General features: G+C 42.3%; 1 protein-coding gene across 1 annotated transcript in view; it reads right to left on the reverse strand.

Moving 5' to 3' along the window:
• LOC136758442 (early estrogen-induced gene 1 protein) overlaps positions 1 to 15,514 on the reverse strand; it is a 70,231-nt gene that overhangs the window by 17,516 nt on the left and 37,201 nt on the right. Inside the window, exons 3-4 of the mRNA XM_066712796.1 lie at positions 2,868 to 2,988; positions 1,080 to 1,109 (exon numbers count right to left, since the gene is read on the reverse strand). Of these exons, the coding sequence (XP_066568893.1) occupies positions 1,080 to 1,109; positions 2,868 to 2,988 (151 nt within the window). The remainder of the gene's footprint in view (positions 1 to 1,079; positions 1,110 to 2,867; positions 2,989 to 15,514) is intronic.

Raw genomic sequence — 15,514 nt, forward strand, 5'->3', positions numbered from 1 at the left:
CCAATAGGCCTCTTATTGCTGTTCCTTGGTAGTGAAGCTATGGCTGCATTATCATCCCAGCTGACTACTGAAGGAGACATTAAACAGGACAGGGATGCATCTAATTTTGCCGTGATATTCTTCCCTCACGGTCTCTATTCACACACTCACTGTCTTCAGGAGGAACGGCAGACTTGAGTGATTCACACAATAATACAAGTTCACATGGGACACCACACCAACCACAGGAGGATCAATACAAATCAATATCGGTCTCCCTTGTGAGTAAAGGGGCTAATGGGAGGGGGCAGACATTTTGAATTCTCAGTGCTGAAGAGGATATCAGGGCCCTTAAATCTAGCCACATCATGGGCATATAAACAAGAGAAAATGCATAAAATAAAAGTATAGAGAGTAGTACTTATTGGCTTGAAAACAAATATCAATAAAGTGAAAGAATAGCACAGACACCCTATCCAGCTAATATCAATATATTGTCTCACCTTTACCTCCTCTAATCTGAACTGAAAAGGAAACCAAGAGTCTACCCACATTTTGGAGCCAGCATTCTGACAGTAGCCACTGATGCATAAATATAGTATTTGAAAAACACAGGATATTTCAGATCCATGATGATGGAATTCATTTCTAAATAACACAGGGATGTACATTTCAAGTCCAACTATCTTTTTGGTTTGTGGGTTTTATTGAATTATAATATAGAAACTATAATTTCTTATTAGTCGATATCCCAGTTCATTAAAACAACTTTTTTTTTCTCTATCTGAAGGTGACTTGCTCTGAAAACAATTGTCAAGGAGATGGACGAGACGGCGTTTGAGGAAGGATATTTTTAACACCTGAGGAAATGCTTATTCCGATTGAAAAACAAAGACAAGATGCCAGCCACGCTATCATAATGATGGGAGGCTCTCTGCATCTTGCGTGCCGAGTGGCTCAATGATTTCCTGTGTTGTGCAATATTTCCCAGACTCCAAAGTGAGTGTTAAGTTAGTGTTACCACCCCACCCCACCCCTAGCAACAGCCACAGAGCACACTATTTGCAGTTGGAGGTGGAGAGATCAAGGGTCAAACTTACTTTTGAAAACGTTTTTCCTCCCTTGAGCTCCTGGAAGGAAAACAGGAAAAGGGAATTCATGTTAGAAAAGTTGTTTCCTAACCTCGTGCGCATGTTTCTACTACTCCCATTGCTATGAAACCCAGCATTCACAGGGTTAAGATCAAAACTGAACAATGTATGAAGATCAAGTATTTGGACAGTATTTGTTTGTTATAACTCCACTGGTGGGTGACACCTAATAAAAAGAGCTAAAATTGTAGATAATCAGAGTTATCAGGAATTCACAATAAGGCTAAACATAAAAGGGCAAATTAATGGGTTCGCCACATCATGGGCATATAAACAAGAGAAAATGCATAAAATAAAAGTATAGAGAGTAGTACTTATTGGCTTGAAAACAAATATCAATAAAGTGAAAGAATAGCACAGACACCCTATCCAGCTAATATCAATGTATTGTCTCACCTTTACCTCCTCTAATCTGAACTGAAAAGGAAACCAAGAGTCTACCCACATTTTGGAGCCAGCATTCTGACAGTAGCCACTGATGCATAAATATAGTATTTGAAAAACACAGGATATTTCAGATCCATGATGATGGAATTCATTTCTACATAACACAGGGATGTACGTTTCAAGTCCAACTATCTTTTTGGTTTGTGGGTTTTATTGAATTATAATATAGAAACTACAATTTCTTATTAGTCGATATCCCAGTTCATTAAAACAACTTTTTTTTTTCCCCCTCTATCTGAAGGTGACTTGCCCTGAAAACAATCGTCAAGGAGATGGACGAGACGGCGTTTGAGGAAGGATATTTTTAACACCTGAGGAAATGCTTATTCCGATTGAAAAACAAAGACCACTGGTGGCTGACGCCTAATAAAGAGCTAAAATTGTAGATAATCAGAGTTATCAGGAATCCACAATAAGGCTAAACATAAAAGGGCAAATTAATGGGTTCACCATTCGGGACCTATTTTAAAAGAAGCCTTAAGCACAGAAATAACAATGTACATTTCAGTGTTAGGATGGCATTATAAAACAAGTATTTTGTGCAGTTTCTGGTTAATAGTCCACCTCTCTGGCAGTGGAGTTGGCTATTAGCTATGCTGTGTGATTTCAAGGTATGGGCTCAGCTCCTATTACAAGCCAAGGGCACAATGACTGTGCAGGTAAGCCTGTCAGCACATCCTTCTGCAGGGCTATGTTGGTCCACAGTGCACTTATTGTGTGTGTGTGTTTGTGTGTGTGTGTGTGTGTGTGTTGGGGGGGTACATTAAAGAACAAATCAATTTATCTTCATCTCTTTGCATTATTCTCTTGGCTGAACTGCTGAGCTCAGATATTAAACTCTTGTATGTAATGCTGCATTAGGTTTGCTGTGTATAATCTACCCTATGCAAATTGTAGCCATTTTAGGTGTATACTGTCATTGTGTTTTTAAAGCATGAGTTGTGATGGATAGAGAGATCACTAATGAATTTAATACATATCTTGAGAGTTTTGGTCCACCCAGAGATTTTAATTAAATTGTTAAATTGACATGAAATTGATCATTACTTTAACTTTTCATCACATATAGACCCAAAATCAATTCAAATAAATGTTGTTTTCTTTGGTATAGCGCCTTTCACAAGTTAGCCACAGAGCACATTACCAATTGAAGGAGAAAACTGTAGGTGTCCGTGGCTTCAGGCCAAGGCCTTATGCTTGCCTCCCCTCTAGGCTTATCAAACAAGTAGCATGAAGCTCAGAGATCCCCCAGTTCTGTATGGTTGGAGCTGCAGTGCGTGGGTTTCTCACCTTGCGGACAGACACTCTGCAGATGCAGGGGTCCAGCACGCCCGTGGTGGGGTTGGCGCTCATCTTGCACACAAATGAGAACCGCTTCTTCCAGCGAACACAGTTCTCCAGCACCTCCTCCCTGTAAGACACCAGAGAGACTCATTTTAAAACATTATAATGCAGCACAATCGCCCCTCCTTCACCCATCCTATTAAACATTTTAGTGAAAATGTGGATCACCCAGGACATTAAATTCAGCCCACTGCTCTGTACTCCTGCTCTTCTCAAATGTGACACAGTCAACTGGGCTGGCTGGTGTCCCACACATGCTCCTTCTTAGAGACAAAAGGATTTTTATCCAAGCTATATGTTTGATAACCAGTACAGATTAGTCCACAACAATACTTTTTCAAGGATGAAGTTGCCCCCACCCCCCCGAATCTCTCGTAAGCTGTAGTGACGCACACAGTTTGTGTGTGAAACAGCTTGGCATTTTTCTCTTTCTCCTGTGTAAAGACTGTGGGCTTTGTTGTCAAGGATACCATCAACTGTGCTCTGAAATATTTTAGCAACAAACAAACATACGCAGGCAAGAGAAGAAACTATTGTTTATTAGAGGCCCATTAATGTGGTACCAGTCCACAGGGAAAGACAACTGAGCTCATCCCTCAGTAATATTACTAAAACACCTAAAAAGATCCATATATTTTACCCTGCTTTTTCTGAAGTCTTTGCTTGGTTTACGATCGTACAAAGTATCTTAGTGGACTTTGATTTACTCTAAGCAGCAAGGTTCGATACTACACTGACTTGATCTTGGTTTCTCAGCGATTGTTTTCACAAAGAATAAGCATTGCAGGCCTGCAGTTCACTGCGTTTGTCAGAGAATGTCACCAGTGAGCAAAAGAAAGTGTTCAGATTAAAATGGAGAAATCAATTATAAATTATCAAAAATTATACTTTGTAGTCATATATACTACATGTAGTATGTAGTCATTACATACATACATACATACATACATACATACATACATACATCCATCCACAATGCTGAAACCAAATCAGTCTTAATTTGGGGGGAATCTCAGCTACAATGCAGCTCCTGGAGCCCCTTGGTAGGCCAAATCGAGAAGATTTGTGCAACACTTGTCTCACCGATAGTGACTTGGGAAGTGGCCTGCAGACAATACACTAGATTTATATAATGTGGTAAGTTACTTTGTTTGGGGGACAAGATGTTGCAGTTGATCATAAAGGAGGAAGTCTGTAATAGTCGAGGGTTACTGGACCATTTGGAATTTTGTCAAGATTGACAGATACTGACCACATTATACAGGCTAGTGCATGGTCACATCCCAAGTGTGTTGGCATCAGTCCACCTGACAATCCACATACAACAGTCCAAACCTAGTTTCTACCACGACATTTCAATCCAGAACAAAACATTTCTCATGCTATTGCACAACTCCACCTTAAAAGTTCTTTAATATAAAACATCTGGGTGTTTTTTTTTTTCCCATGGATCAGGAATTTCCATAAAAATACAAAATAAAATGAAACTTAAAAAGAAAAAAATGTTTCATTGTTAACACATGCCCCTGACAGGGTAGTGTGCATCAGGAAACACTTACAGTTAGCAGGCCAGCCCACAGCTTTAGAGTCTTGAGCCTCTGCCCCAAGATAAACAATCTAATGAACAAAACAGCCTTTGTCATAAACAGGCCATTGTGCTTTTCAGGACTTGGCTTTTTAACCTGTATTTCAGTCCTCCAGCACCAAGAGGCTGATATAGCCTGCTCTTAAAGCCACTTATACAGCTATAATTAGCAATCATACCAAGGAAGTACCTTAATCATCACGGTTAGTAATTTATTACTGCACCAATATTACATGCATTATAAGTTAACAGGGCGATGATGGCTACTCAGACTTACTTAATCATGCATCTGTTTTATTGAACAATGTGTTAATGTTCACCAGGACCACATCAATAATTTGTCAACAGAAAGGTCTTCTTTAAGAGATTAAAAATTCTGAAATAAAAGATATTCCAGCTGTACAATATAGAAATACAATGTAAAGCAAAAATGTAGTTGACACGCCTGTGCTTCTTGCGAAAATCAGTTTGATGAAAGACAAGTTCATGATATTTTGCTATTGAACTTAAGCATTGAGAGTTTGTCAATCCATGAAAGAAGACCATCTTAACCATGTATGAAAACTTGACAATATGAAGGAAGACTTCATACAGCATCCATGGTAACATCTGACAAATATTGTCCTGTTAAATTGGGAAATATTTAGGTCATAGATAATCCAAAATTCAACCAAAGATATTCCACTGCCATCTACCTTTGCATATGGTAGGTTTGTGTCATCTTACTCATCTCACCGAGTGATGGGAATGCAGTGGGAATTAGGGACAACGCTGATGTCAGAGGATGTTTGTCACCCTGGCAAGCACTAACTGCAACAGGCTGCCGTGTTTGAACTGGTTGTTAATTTGTGATCAGTGGGTGGGAGGGCTGCCAGGCGCTTTTAGTCTTCCTTGTCCAAGTGCAGATAAAAGCTCTGCCATGCAAATCACCTGCCTGCAAGGAGGAGACAGAGGCTCTTTCTGAGGGAGCACTGGGTCTGACAAACTGGGTCTCAGCATATCAGCAAACTGAGCTTACTCAAATTGTAGTGATGAGCCCGGTCATCTCTTGCTCATTTAAGTCTTTTTTTTGCACAGTTCATGGGAAAAACTAAATGAGCAAGAGATGACTGGGCTCATCACTACGAATTGAGAAAGCTCAGTTTGCTGATATGCTGAGACTAGTCAAGCTGTATGTACATAAAGAAATGCAAGAGGATAGGATTGTGCCTCTGTAACAAGTTGTTTAATAGTCAGTTTGGCCATTTAAATCCAGATGCACCTGCACCAGTCCAGTCCGTTTCACCTGTTTTTGTTCACACTAAAGCAGCTATGTGTTGCTATGGAGAACCTATCTTTCTTCCATTTTATGGAAATGGACCTGCAGCCCCATGCGGCACAAACACAGCAGTCAAAGATGCATTATGTAATTCGAAGGCCTCGGGGTGTTCCCAGGCCGCTCTGTACCGCTGCAGAGGGAGCCATTTGCGGAGGTGATCAGGAGAATTGCAGTCGACAATGTAGATGTACTTGACAATTATTAGTCTTGCAGCTGTAACGTTATTTAGAGCTCTGAACATCCTTGAAAAAAACATCATTGGCCAAGTTACTAGTCTTACAACAGAACACAAACCCTGAAATGTATCTTTTGTCTGTCTTCACAAAAGGGGGTATACAGGGGAGAGCTGGCAGGTCAGCTCACCTTTTTCAATTGTTACTGCTTCAGAAACGCTCATAAAAGCAGCAGGAACAATATTACACCTAACAAGTATAACAATGTTTGCGTGATACTTGTAACTATGAAATTTAACATTTCATTCACATTGTACCAATATGTTACATTGTTTCTGTGGTACAGTGAGAATTTTATTTCAGGTTGTACACTTTGTTGGATCTTATTATTTATCCTGTGCCCTGGAAACATTGTCCCTTGCCTGAACACATTGTAATCCCAAGACTACAGTTGAACAGAAATAAATTAATTCCTTGCTGCTGTGTAGGCTAAAAGAATAGCCCTGTTGTATCAAAGCAAATGAGTGTGGAGCACACGTCTGCATGGAGAGCTGGAGAAAGTGGGTCAGCTTGCCCCGAGCCTGCAAGTCACCGTTCTGCTGCCTAATGCATCAACGCAGAGAGCAGCGTGGCAGCACAGCATGGCACAGCACCCTCCACACAGCGCCAGCCGAAACCGGGCACTTCAAGACAATGGACGACCGCAACTTCGCTAATTACTCTCACTACCTGATTCTACAGAACCGCTGTAACATGCCACACCAGTTGTAGAGAGATTAGCACCTCCGCCCACAGGATGATACAGACCACAGATGATCATGGTGTGCTCCTGGTCTTCACAGGTCACAAACTGTGGACCACATTTCTGCTCTTCTGGTGGCACCCGCATGTACTACAGTGTTCGTCATTATCCAGAGGGCCAAATGTGTCCCTCTGAGACCCAAGGAGCGGTCGTTCTGTGTATAACCCATACACTGAGCATTTTATACGTATTTTATCTATATCTCTATATTGCCAATTCCTAGACACAGCTATATAATAAACAATCTCGGAGCTTGATTATGAGAACATTTCCAAACTTGAATAAGGTAAGGAGGTGAAGAAGCTATGCATGTAGTGAAAGGCCTTGCCAAAAATTATGGATATGTCCCGTCACAATATTTTAGCGGGAAACGCTTTTGTGGGAGTCCCAAAAATACTGGAACTCCCTTCCCCCCAAACTATATCTGTTTATCTCTGCCAATAAATTATCATAATCATATCTAAGGTATAAAATTGCAACTCCCAAGTCTGATGCATCAGGCACTTACGTGATGCAAAATGCCAGGTTCTAGAAACAGCACTTGTTTTGTGTATCTTGTGTGTATTACTTCATTGTCAAAGCAGCAAACTAATACCCCACGATGCTGTATAGCCTACACTGTTGATGCTTACAAAATATCTTGATCAAGGCTGTGATAACCGAATGCATGAAAGCGCTTCCTCGCACAGTGAGCAGCAGTCTAGGGCTTATTTCACAAATTCACATCATGGTGGAACGGATACCTTTTGTAATACAAGAGTTACAAAACCTATTGCTACATGCTTGGTGTAAATTCTGAGTAAAGCAAGTTGACTCAAGACTCAAGAAATCCTCATCTCTGCTGCTGTTTGGTGCATGACCATAAACACGATCAAACATTAAAATGGGACATAAGAGAACAGGTTTCTTTATCCATTCTAAATGTTTACATTTGTTTTCTCAGGAAAATAAGTAGTTTTATGTCACAAGAAACCATGAGACGGTTGGTACGATTATACAAGCTTTTAAAGATTAATGTTGGTTACATACTTTAGAGAGTGTGAATAAACATCTTTGGTTTGAAAAGGACATCAGCTGGAATGGGCGATTAATAAATAAATCTAAGTCATTTTATGATCAACTGGTTTAGACCAAACATTTATTTCTGTAGATGACCATGACCAATAGTTTGCATTCAGAGAATAACAATGAGAAAAGGCTTCCGTTCTTGTAGATGCCATGGTCTGCCAATCAGAATATCACAAACAGCAGATGTAGACCATACATTACAGCAACAAAACAATACAGAAAATGTGGAGGTTGTGTTCCCCATGGGTTGACCGGCTGGACACACTAGGACTGTGACTAGGTCCCGATGCAGTCTGTACCCAAATGCAGTTTGTTACCACACTCAATCCATTACACACACCCACACTCACCAACACAGGGGAGTGGGAGATGATGAAGAAAAGAACCAAGGGCTACTTCATTCAGCTGGGGAAACGGAAAGCTCGCGAGAGGCGGGCGAGATATTCCCATCTAAACGCCCGCCTCCAGCGCCTGAGTCTTTTACAGCTCAGAGGCTTCGACCTAGCTGAGGAGGTGGCCCGGGTCAAACTGAGTCTCTCCGCCCTCTATCGGGAGGAGCAAGAAAAGATCAAGGTCCTTTCCAGGGTCCGCATCATGGAGGACGATGAGAAATGCAGCCGCTTCTTCTTCAAGAAAACGAAGGAGAGGCGGCCTGCAATGTCCTCCATGATCGACTCCTCGGGGCAAGAGGTGGAGGGCAGAGAGGCTGTTGAGACAGTGGTGCGGGATTTCTACAGGGAGTTGTACGACCAGAAGGTGGTGGATCAAAATCTGATCCATCACTTTCTGTCCCTGTTGGAGTCCCGCAATGAGGGGGACGAGGAGGAGGAGGAGGATCCAGAGATCACCACCACTGAACTCTCCCAGGTGATAAAGAGTCTTAACTCTGGAAGGACACCGGGTCCCGACGGGATCCCTGCTGAGTTCTATAAGATCTTTTGGGAGGTGCTTAAGGAAGATCTGGGCCAGGTCCTGGGGTCGATGTACAGAGAGGGCAGATTGGCCCCTTCGATGAAGAAGAGTATCCTCTCCCTTCTTCACAAGAAGGGAGACACGAAAGATCTGAGGAACTGGCGGCCAGTCAGCCTCCTGTGCACCGACTACAAGATACTGGCCAAAGCACTGACGCTCCGGCTGCAGCGGCCACTCCCTCAAGTCGTGGGTCCCGACCAGGTCTGTGGTGCCCGGGGGAGATCGGCGGCCGACAACGCCATGCTGCTCAGGGATGTCGTGGCCTACTCGAACGAGAGAGGGCTTCCCCTGGTCCTAATCAGCTTGGACCAGGAGAAAGCCTTCGACAGAGTGGGCCACGAATACCTGCAGCTTGTTATGGAGAGGATGGGTCTCGCTCTTGGCCTGAGGAAGTGGGTCAAGATCATCTACAGCGGCCTAAGCAGCAGGGTCCTTGTGAACCGCCACCTGACCGAACCATTTCCGGTCAGGTCGGGGGTCCGGCAGGGTTGTCCCCTGTCGGCCCTGCTGTACGTCCTCTGCTTGGAGCCGTTCATGCAGGCGATCCGCCGGGACGTCCGGGTGACAGGTTTCCATCTCCCGGGTTCCGGCGGAGAGCAACTGAAGGCCCTGGCCTATATGGACGACGTGGCCGTGGTCTGCACGGACGCTCCGTCCGTGGCCAGGGTCGAGGAACTGCTGGACGGCTTCTGCAGGGCGACGGGGGCCGCTGTGAATAAGGCCAAGAGCGAGGTCTACCTCTCCAGGGCATGGCCTGTCGGCCGGGGCCCGCCGACCGTGTTCCCTGTGAAGCCGTTTATCAAGGTTCTGGGGATCACGATCGACGGGACCAACACGGGCACCCGGAGCTGGGAGGAGGCCATAGCAAAGGTCCAAAGGAAGATCCACGGCTGGAGCACAAGGACCTTGACGATGGCTGGTAAGGTGCTGGTCGTAAAGGCCATCCTCTTCCCGATACTCCTCTACGTAGGAATGATCTTCCCCCCAGACAAGGTTATCGCAAAACTAGTGACCCGAATTATATTTCGGTTTGTCTGGGGGAGCAAAATGGAGAGGCTGAAAAGAGTGCAGATGGTGAAGGGTACCCTGGATGGAGGCAGGGGGGTCCCGGACGTTGTGCAGCTGATAAAGGCGCAGGGGCTGGCCTATGTGGTTAAGAACATCCAGGCTGCTGGCAAGAAAGTGAGTTTCATGAACCGCTTTTATTTTGCCAGCAGCCTGAGACCATTCGGCCTCTGCGCCATGGACAACACCAGGCCGCACTCGTGGGATCCCCCGCCGTTCTACAGGGCGCTCCGAGCCTTTGCGCTCGAAGTAGGCCTCCATAAAGTCGTGCTGGCCTCCTGGGATTATAAGACCATCTGTAGTCAGATGAGATCTGCCCAGGAGACCAGCCGGATAGAAGATTTCCCTCCCGAAACCTGCCGGTTTATCTGGGCTAACGCTACGCACGTTTGCCTCACGAACACGCAGAAAGATGTCTCCTGGATGGCTGTGAGTCGGTGTCTCCCCACCCGAGTGTTTATGCACAGAAGGGGCATAGCTCCTTATGACACCTGCCCCTATAAGGGTTGCCTGGGGAAGGAGACGGAGGCTCATATCTTTAGTGAGTGCCCCTCCGCCCACAGGGTCTGGCTCCTGTTTTCTCCGTTCCTCCACAGGTTCGCCGTTCCTGCGCGGGCGGACCGCCCAGCAGATCCTATACGGTCCAGCCAAGGGAATCTCTACATCTACCTTGAGGTGCTGGTGGCGTGTCGTCTGCGCAGTGAAGCAGGCACTGTGGGAGGGACGGAACATCTGTTTGTTCAATAAGCAGGAGCTGGACCCGATTGTCATCGCGCGGAGGGGCATGGTGTTTGTGAAAGACTACGTCAATCAGAGGGGCAAGGAGGAAGCCTTTAAGAACTGGCGCATACAAGATCTGGGGGAGCTCAGGATCCCGTGATGGGACCCACCTCCGGGGACGGTTAGTTCCCCCTGCTGGAGCCCGAGTCCAAGATCTTTTAAAGATTTTATGAATGATTGTTTTTAAAAGAAGATTTTAAATAACGAATCTTAATTGTTTTTAAAGATTTAGTTGTTTTTAAATCACATTGTTTAGGGTTTTGGTAGAGTTTTGTTATATTTTGTTGTCAAATACATTGACCGTTTTTGGGTTTAATTTAAAATGCATTAGACTTTTTTTGTTTGTTTTTTATTTTTTCCTTTTAATTGTTTCTTTATTTTGTCTAATGCATTTTCTGTTATTTTCAATGTATTTGACTTTTTTGTTGGTGTGCAGTTTTTGCTTTTATCACGTTTTGTTTATTTGATTTGAGCACATTTATTTTAAAGTTAATTGTTTTAGTTTTGTTAAAAATCACAAGATTTTAAAAATTTTAAGTGATTTTAAGAATTGATATTTTAAATGATTTTAATCACAAGTATTAAAATTGAAATTGTTTTATCTTAAGAAATGTAAAATACTTTAACCAAATAAACAGTATTTCACTCACCAACACACAATCATTTATTACCGAACAAACAGTTTTTCTTCAATCCCTCACGTTTCTTTGGCTTAAGAGGCGTCAAGTAAGGAACAACAACAATGCTGAGGACAGGATCCCAGACCGGCTGTATTCTAGGCCTTTCCAATCAGGCAATCCTAAAGTCCAGCTGGGATTAAAGCCCTAAGTAGGTTAAAGAGGGCCCACGTGTGCTGGGGCTGGTGGCAGGTTTTATGTTTTCAGAACACAACTACCACCACCACCTATAGGAGAATCACTGACCACTACACAATCTGATGCCCAACAAAAGTCCAACAAATCTGTTGCCGACCCACTTACATCTGACCTTCTAGTGGGTGAGACTCATCTGACCCAATATAAGGTAGTGACTAGTACCCATCTACTACTCACACGGAAAATAATGTATGGCTTGTTTCAGTACAGTTCATGAATGTATATTACTTTCAGTTGAACAAGAGCACGGTTGTAAGAAGTTGAACATACAAGGAGTCTTGAAAGGTGTAAAATGTTTATGTATGTATTGTACCTAAACCCTTTCCCCATCTTGTTGATCATGACAGAGAAATGTATTTACAGTCAATATCGATTTCTGATATTTGTATGTTGACAAATTCAGAAAATATTGATAAAACATGTTTAAATACCTTGAATGTTCAAGTCACTCTGAATAATAATCTGAAAAGTAAACTTTCCTTTATTTTAGTAAAATAACACTTTAGAAGACTGCCATATGACTACACGGGTGAAAGTCTATCTATTGATTCATGCAGTCTGAAGAACACCATATAAACCAATGCAATTTCACGCAATAAAAACAGAAAACTTGCCAAATGGCAACAGTAACTACCATTTAGTGTACATCTATATACATTGGGTTTTGACTACAAAAATAATAAATACAACCAAAATATTAACATTGATAAACTTCATTTAAAGTGCATTTTTATCTTTTTTTTTTTTTTTTAACATTTCAAATCCTATCCAAACAAGATTTCAGAAAATATATTGCACATCTAAGTCCTAAATGCAGAGAAAGAAAAAAACTATTCCTCAAGAAAATTACAAATATATTAATTAATAAAATCTTCAGCTGAAAGTGTTTTATTGTAACTACCTGCTACGCGAAAATGTAATTCAGCACTGAAGTGCAGCCCACAATGATACAGCACTGAGTGTTGTGCCTTTTGCAAATTACAGGATAAGCAGAGTGCTGGCCATAATGCTTTACAGAGCGGAGAGTACGTTTGAAGACACCCAATTGTACCATGTAACTTTGCTGTGTCCTAAAAAAAGGTACACTGGATTTAAAAATAAGATTTGTCAACATCTTGCTGGCTGTGCTGGGTTTTCAAGTCAGATTCTCGCTTCCTCGCCACAAGCTATGGTACAGTGAAGATCCGGCTCATCTTTACGCTAGCCAAGCTTGCTCCAAATGCACAGCAGGTTATTATGCAGCTAATTACAGAGCAGCCCGTGCAAATTAGTGAGCTGGGGCCTGGGAAGCTGGGCGACAAAGCCATAACAGTGCATGGACATATAATCAGCCCAGTGGGGAGAGCAGGGAAGGGCTGCTTACACCAGATCATGCCAGCAAACCTTAACAGACTGACATGAATCGCGGGGAAATATTTCCCTCAAAAGAAAGATAACTTACCAGGTGCATGCATCAAAGTGTACTAGATAAAGGTACACTTTTTAGTTTTTTTTGTTTTGCTCCTGCTATAGAATTGCTGAATATGTAAAAGCAAAAATCTAAAAATACATTTTATACACACACAGCAACTAACATGGGTAACCTGAAAGACACTATGAGGGCACTTTAGGATTGACAGTGCACCTTCCCAAAACATGTACGTATGAAAGTCTTCATCTCTGCTATGAGGGCTCTAGTGGATGGGCAAGTTAACTAAACATTGGCCATTTTAAATGCCAATACTGAGATGAAATGAAAGATAATTGCAATTTTCAGAGACTGACAAAATAATGCAGCACATGAACTGTATCAGAGAGACATCCTGCATGTCTTTGCTGTCCATCAGTCTGCACTGGGCCACATTTGTTCTGTTGCCAGTGGCAAGGGCACCATGATTAATGAAGGCCACCCGGTTTGCATGCCTTTGAGGAATGCCATTGCCCAGGGTTCAACTTTGCCACAATTACCACCAAAGGAGTGTGTGTACCGTGCGCCTTCTCTCATACAGCTGTATTGCGGAAGGGTGTTTGCACTGATCCAGTCTGTCTTTTCACACAGTGGGCACCTAAGTGTAGAAACCCATTAAGGTAGAGCAGCTCCTTGAAAAGCACATCTGCCAGAATATTTGTGTCTGCCATGTTTTATGCTGCTGCCAAGGCAACATACGCCCACGTAACTACAACATAAGGCAAGTCAAAGGGAAAGCATAAACACACGAGTTCTTGGAGTTTAAGAAACAAAAGGCGCGGCTTTAGTTACCTTTGAACCTCTCATTATAAAAACTCCTGTTCAAACATGTAATCTACCTTGTGACGGACAGCACCGCTCACTGCTGAATCATCAGTTCACCTCTATCCCAGATCTGCCAGCCTACTACACAGAGCAGCAAAAGATTTTATGATGGGTTCGCGTGACCAGAGTTAACAGTCAGCATCTCCACATTGAAAACTGAAAACTAGCTCGTAAATGATTAGACCGGATATCCTCTTTACTCTATTGACATGAAAAAACAGGATCTTGCTGAACACAGACGGCGGTGTCGGTCACAAGACACTCTGCTGAACCACTGGACTGAATGAACTGGAAGTCTAAAGGGAAGAGAAGAGATAAGAGAAAAACAAGACCTACTCCGGAAGGCAGTGCATGTTTTTTTAGGTTTCTGCTTTGTGTTCTTCCAAAGTCAAATCTTAGTTTGAGACATCTCCTGACCAGTCACAATCACAATCTGTCTCTTATCAATGGTTGAGTAAAATTGTGGATTTCCTCATCGACAATAAGCTGATACAACTTCTCTTTCCCCTCTTCCTTACACAGTACTATTATTATACTTCTCAGCAGATGCCCTTATCCAGGTTCACTTACAATTTAACACATTATGTTTAACAAATTAATTACTACTGTGCTACTGTCTAGGTGCACTTTGACACATATTACCCTGCTAAGGAGCATTGCAACCTCCACACCTGCCTATTCACCTTCCTTAAGCTATCACTCCTCAAAATGTCAGACATGTACAGACATGTCCCGTTCATGTAACCATGTAATGTGGCACCAAGTTGTGGTTCAATACAAAAGCTAGTACAGCACAGAAAAGATTAACTTCTCACACACTCACAGGCTATACATTTAACAGATCCGCCACTAATGCAGTTTCTGACTGGGAAAGTGTAAAGATTTGTCAATGCTTTTAAATATCGCAAAGCAAGTTATCATTTTGAGAGATCTTCAATTGCATTTCAAGATATCTTTAAATATTTAAAAGATATCTGTAAATGCATTTGGTATCTTTAATTTCAGATATCTTTTAAATATGTTGACGATATCATCAAATGCACTTTAAAATAAGATATGAAATTAATTTAGAGATATCTTGAAAGCATCTACAGTTAAACTAATCATTAAGCAAAGTCACAGAAATAAAGGCCTGTAACTAGGAAGTAATAAAGAAAATCAAAGAGCCCTAAGTACAGGAAAGGCAGTTTACAAAATGGTCTACTATTACCAGATGAATGCAGAAGGACAAAGAACCGGCTACAGCTGGGGTTTGGCAATATCTGTGTCGTCAGATAAGTTTTAATTTATGTTATTCTCTCTCTAGCACACACACTGTAACCCTCCACCTTTTCTGTTCATCCATGTGTGACATCCAATAGTCCGCTGTGAATTAAGCGATTGTTGGAAAATAAACAATACAGATAAGTTCCTTTAAAAATATATCTATTTATAAATGTTATGTTATGTCTTTTGGGAATAGAAGAAAAAACATAAATCAAAACAACCTGTTGTTTTGAAGGCACACACCACCACGTCTCACTTGGTTTGCTTGCAACAAAAGGCTGAAAATGGCGCTGCTAAGAATAGCCCACTTTCAAGGCCAATAAAGAGCTCAATGGCACGGTGTTAATTAGGGCAACTCAGGAATCGCTACAACAAAACTTTACAAGGCGTTTACAACCTTCATGATTGTCACATTCC

Source organism: Amia ocellicauda, chromosome 9, assembly GCF_036373705.1.
Source record: "Amia ocellicauda isolate fAmiCal2 chromosome 9, fAmiCal2.hap1, whole genome shotgun sequence".
Classification (NCBI taxonomy): Eukaryota; Metazoa; Chordata; class Actinopteri; order Amiiformes; family Amiidae; genus Amia; species Amia ocellicauda.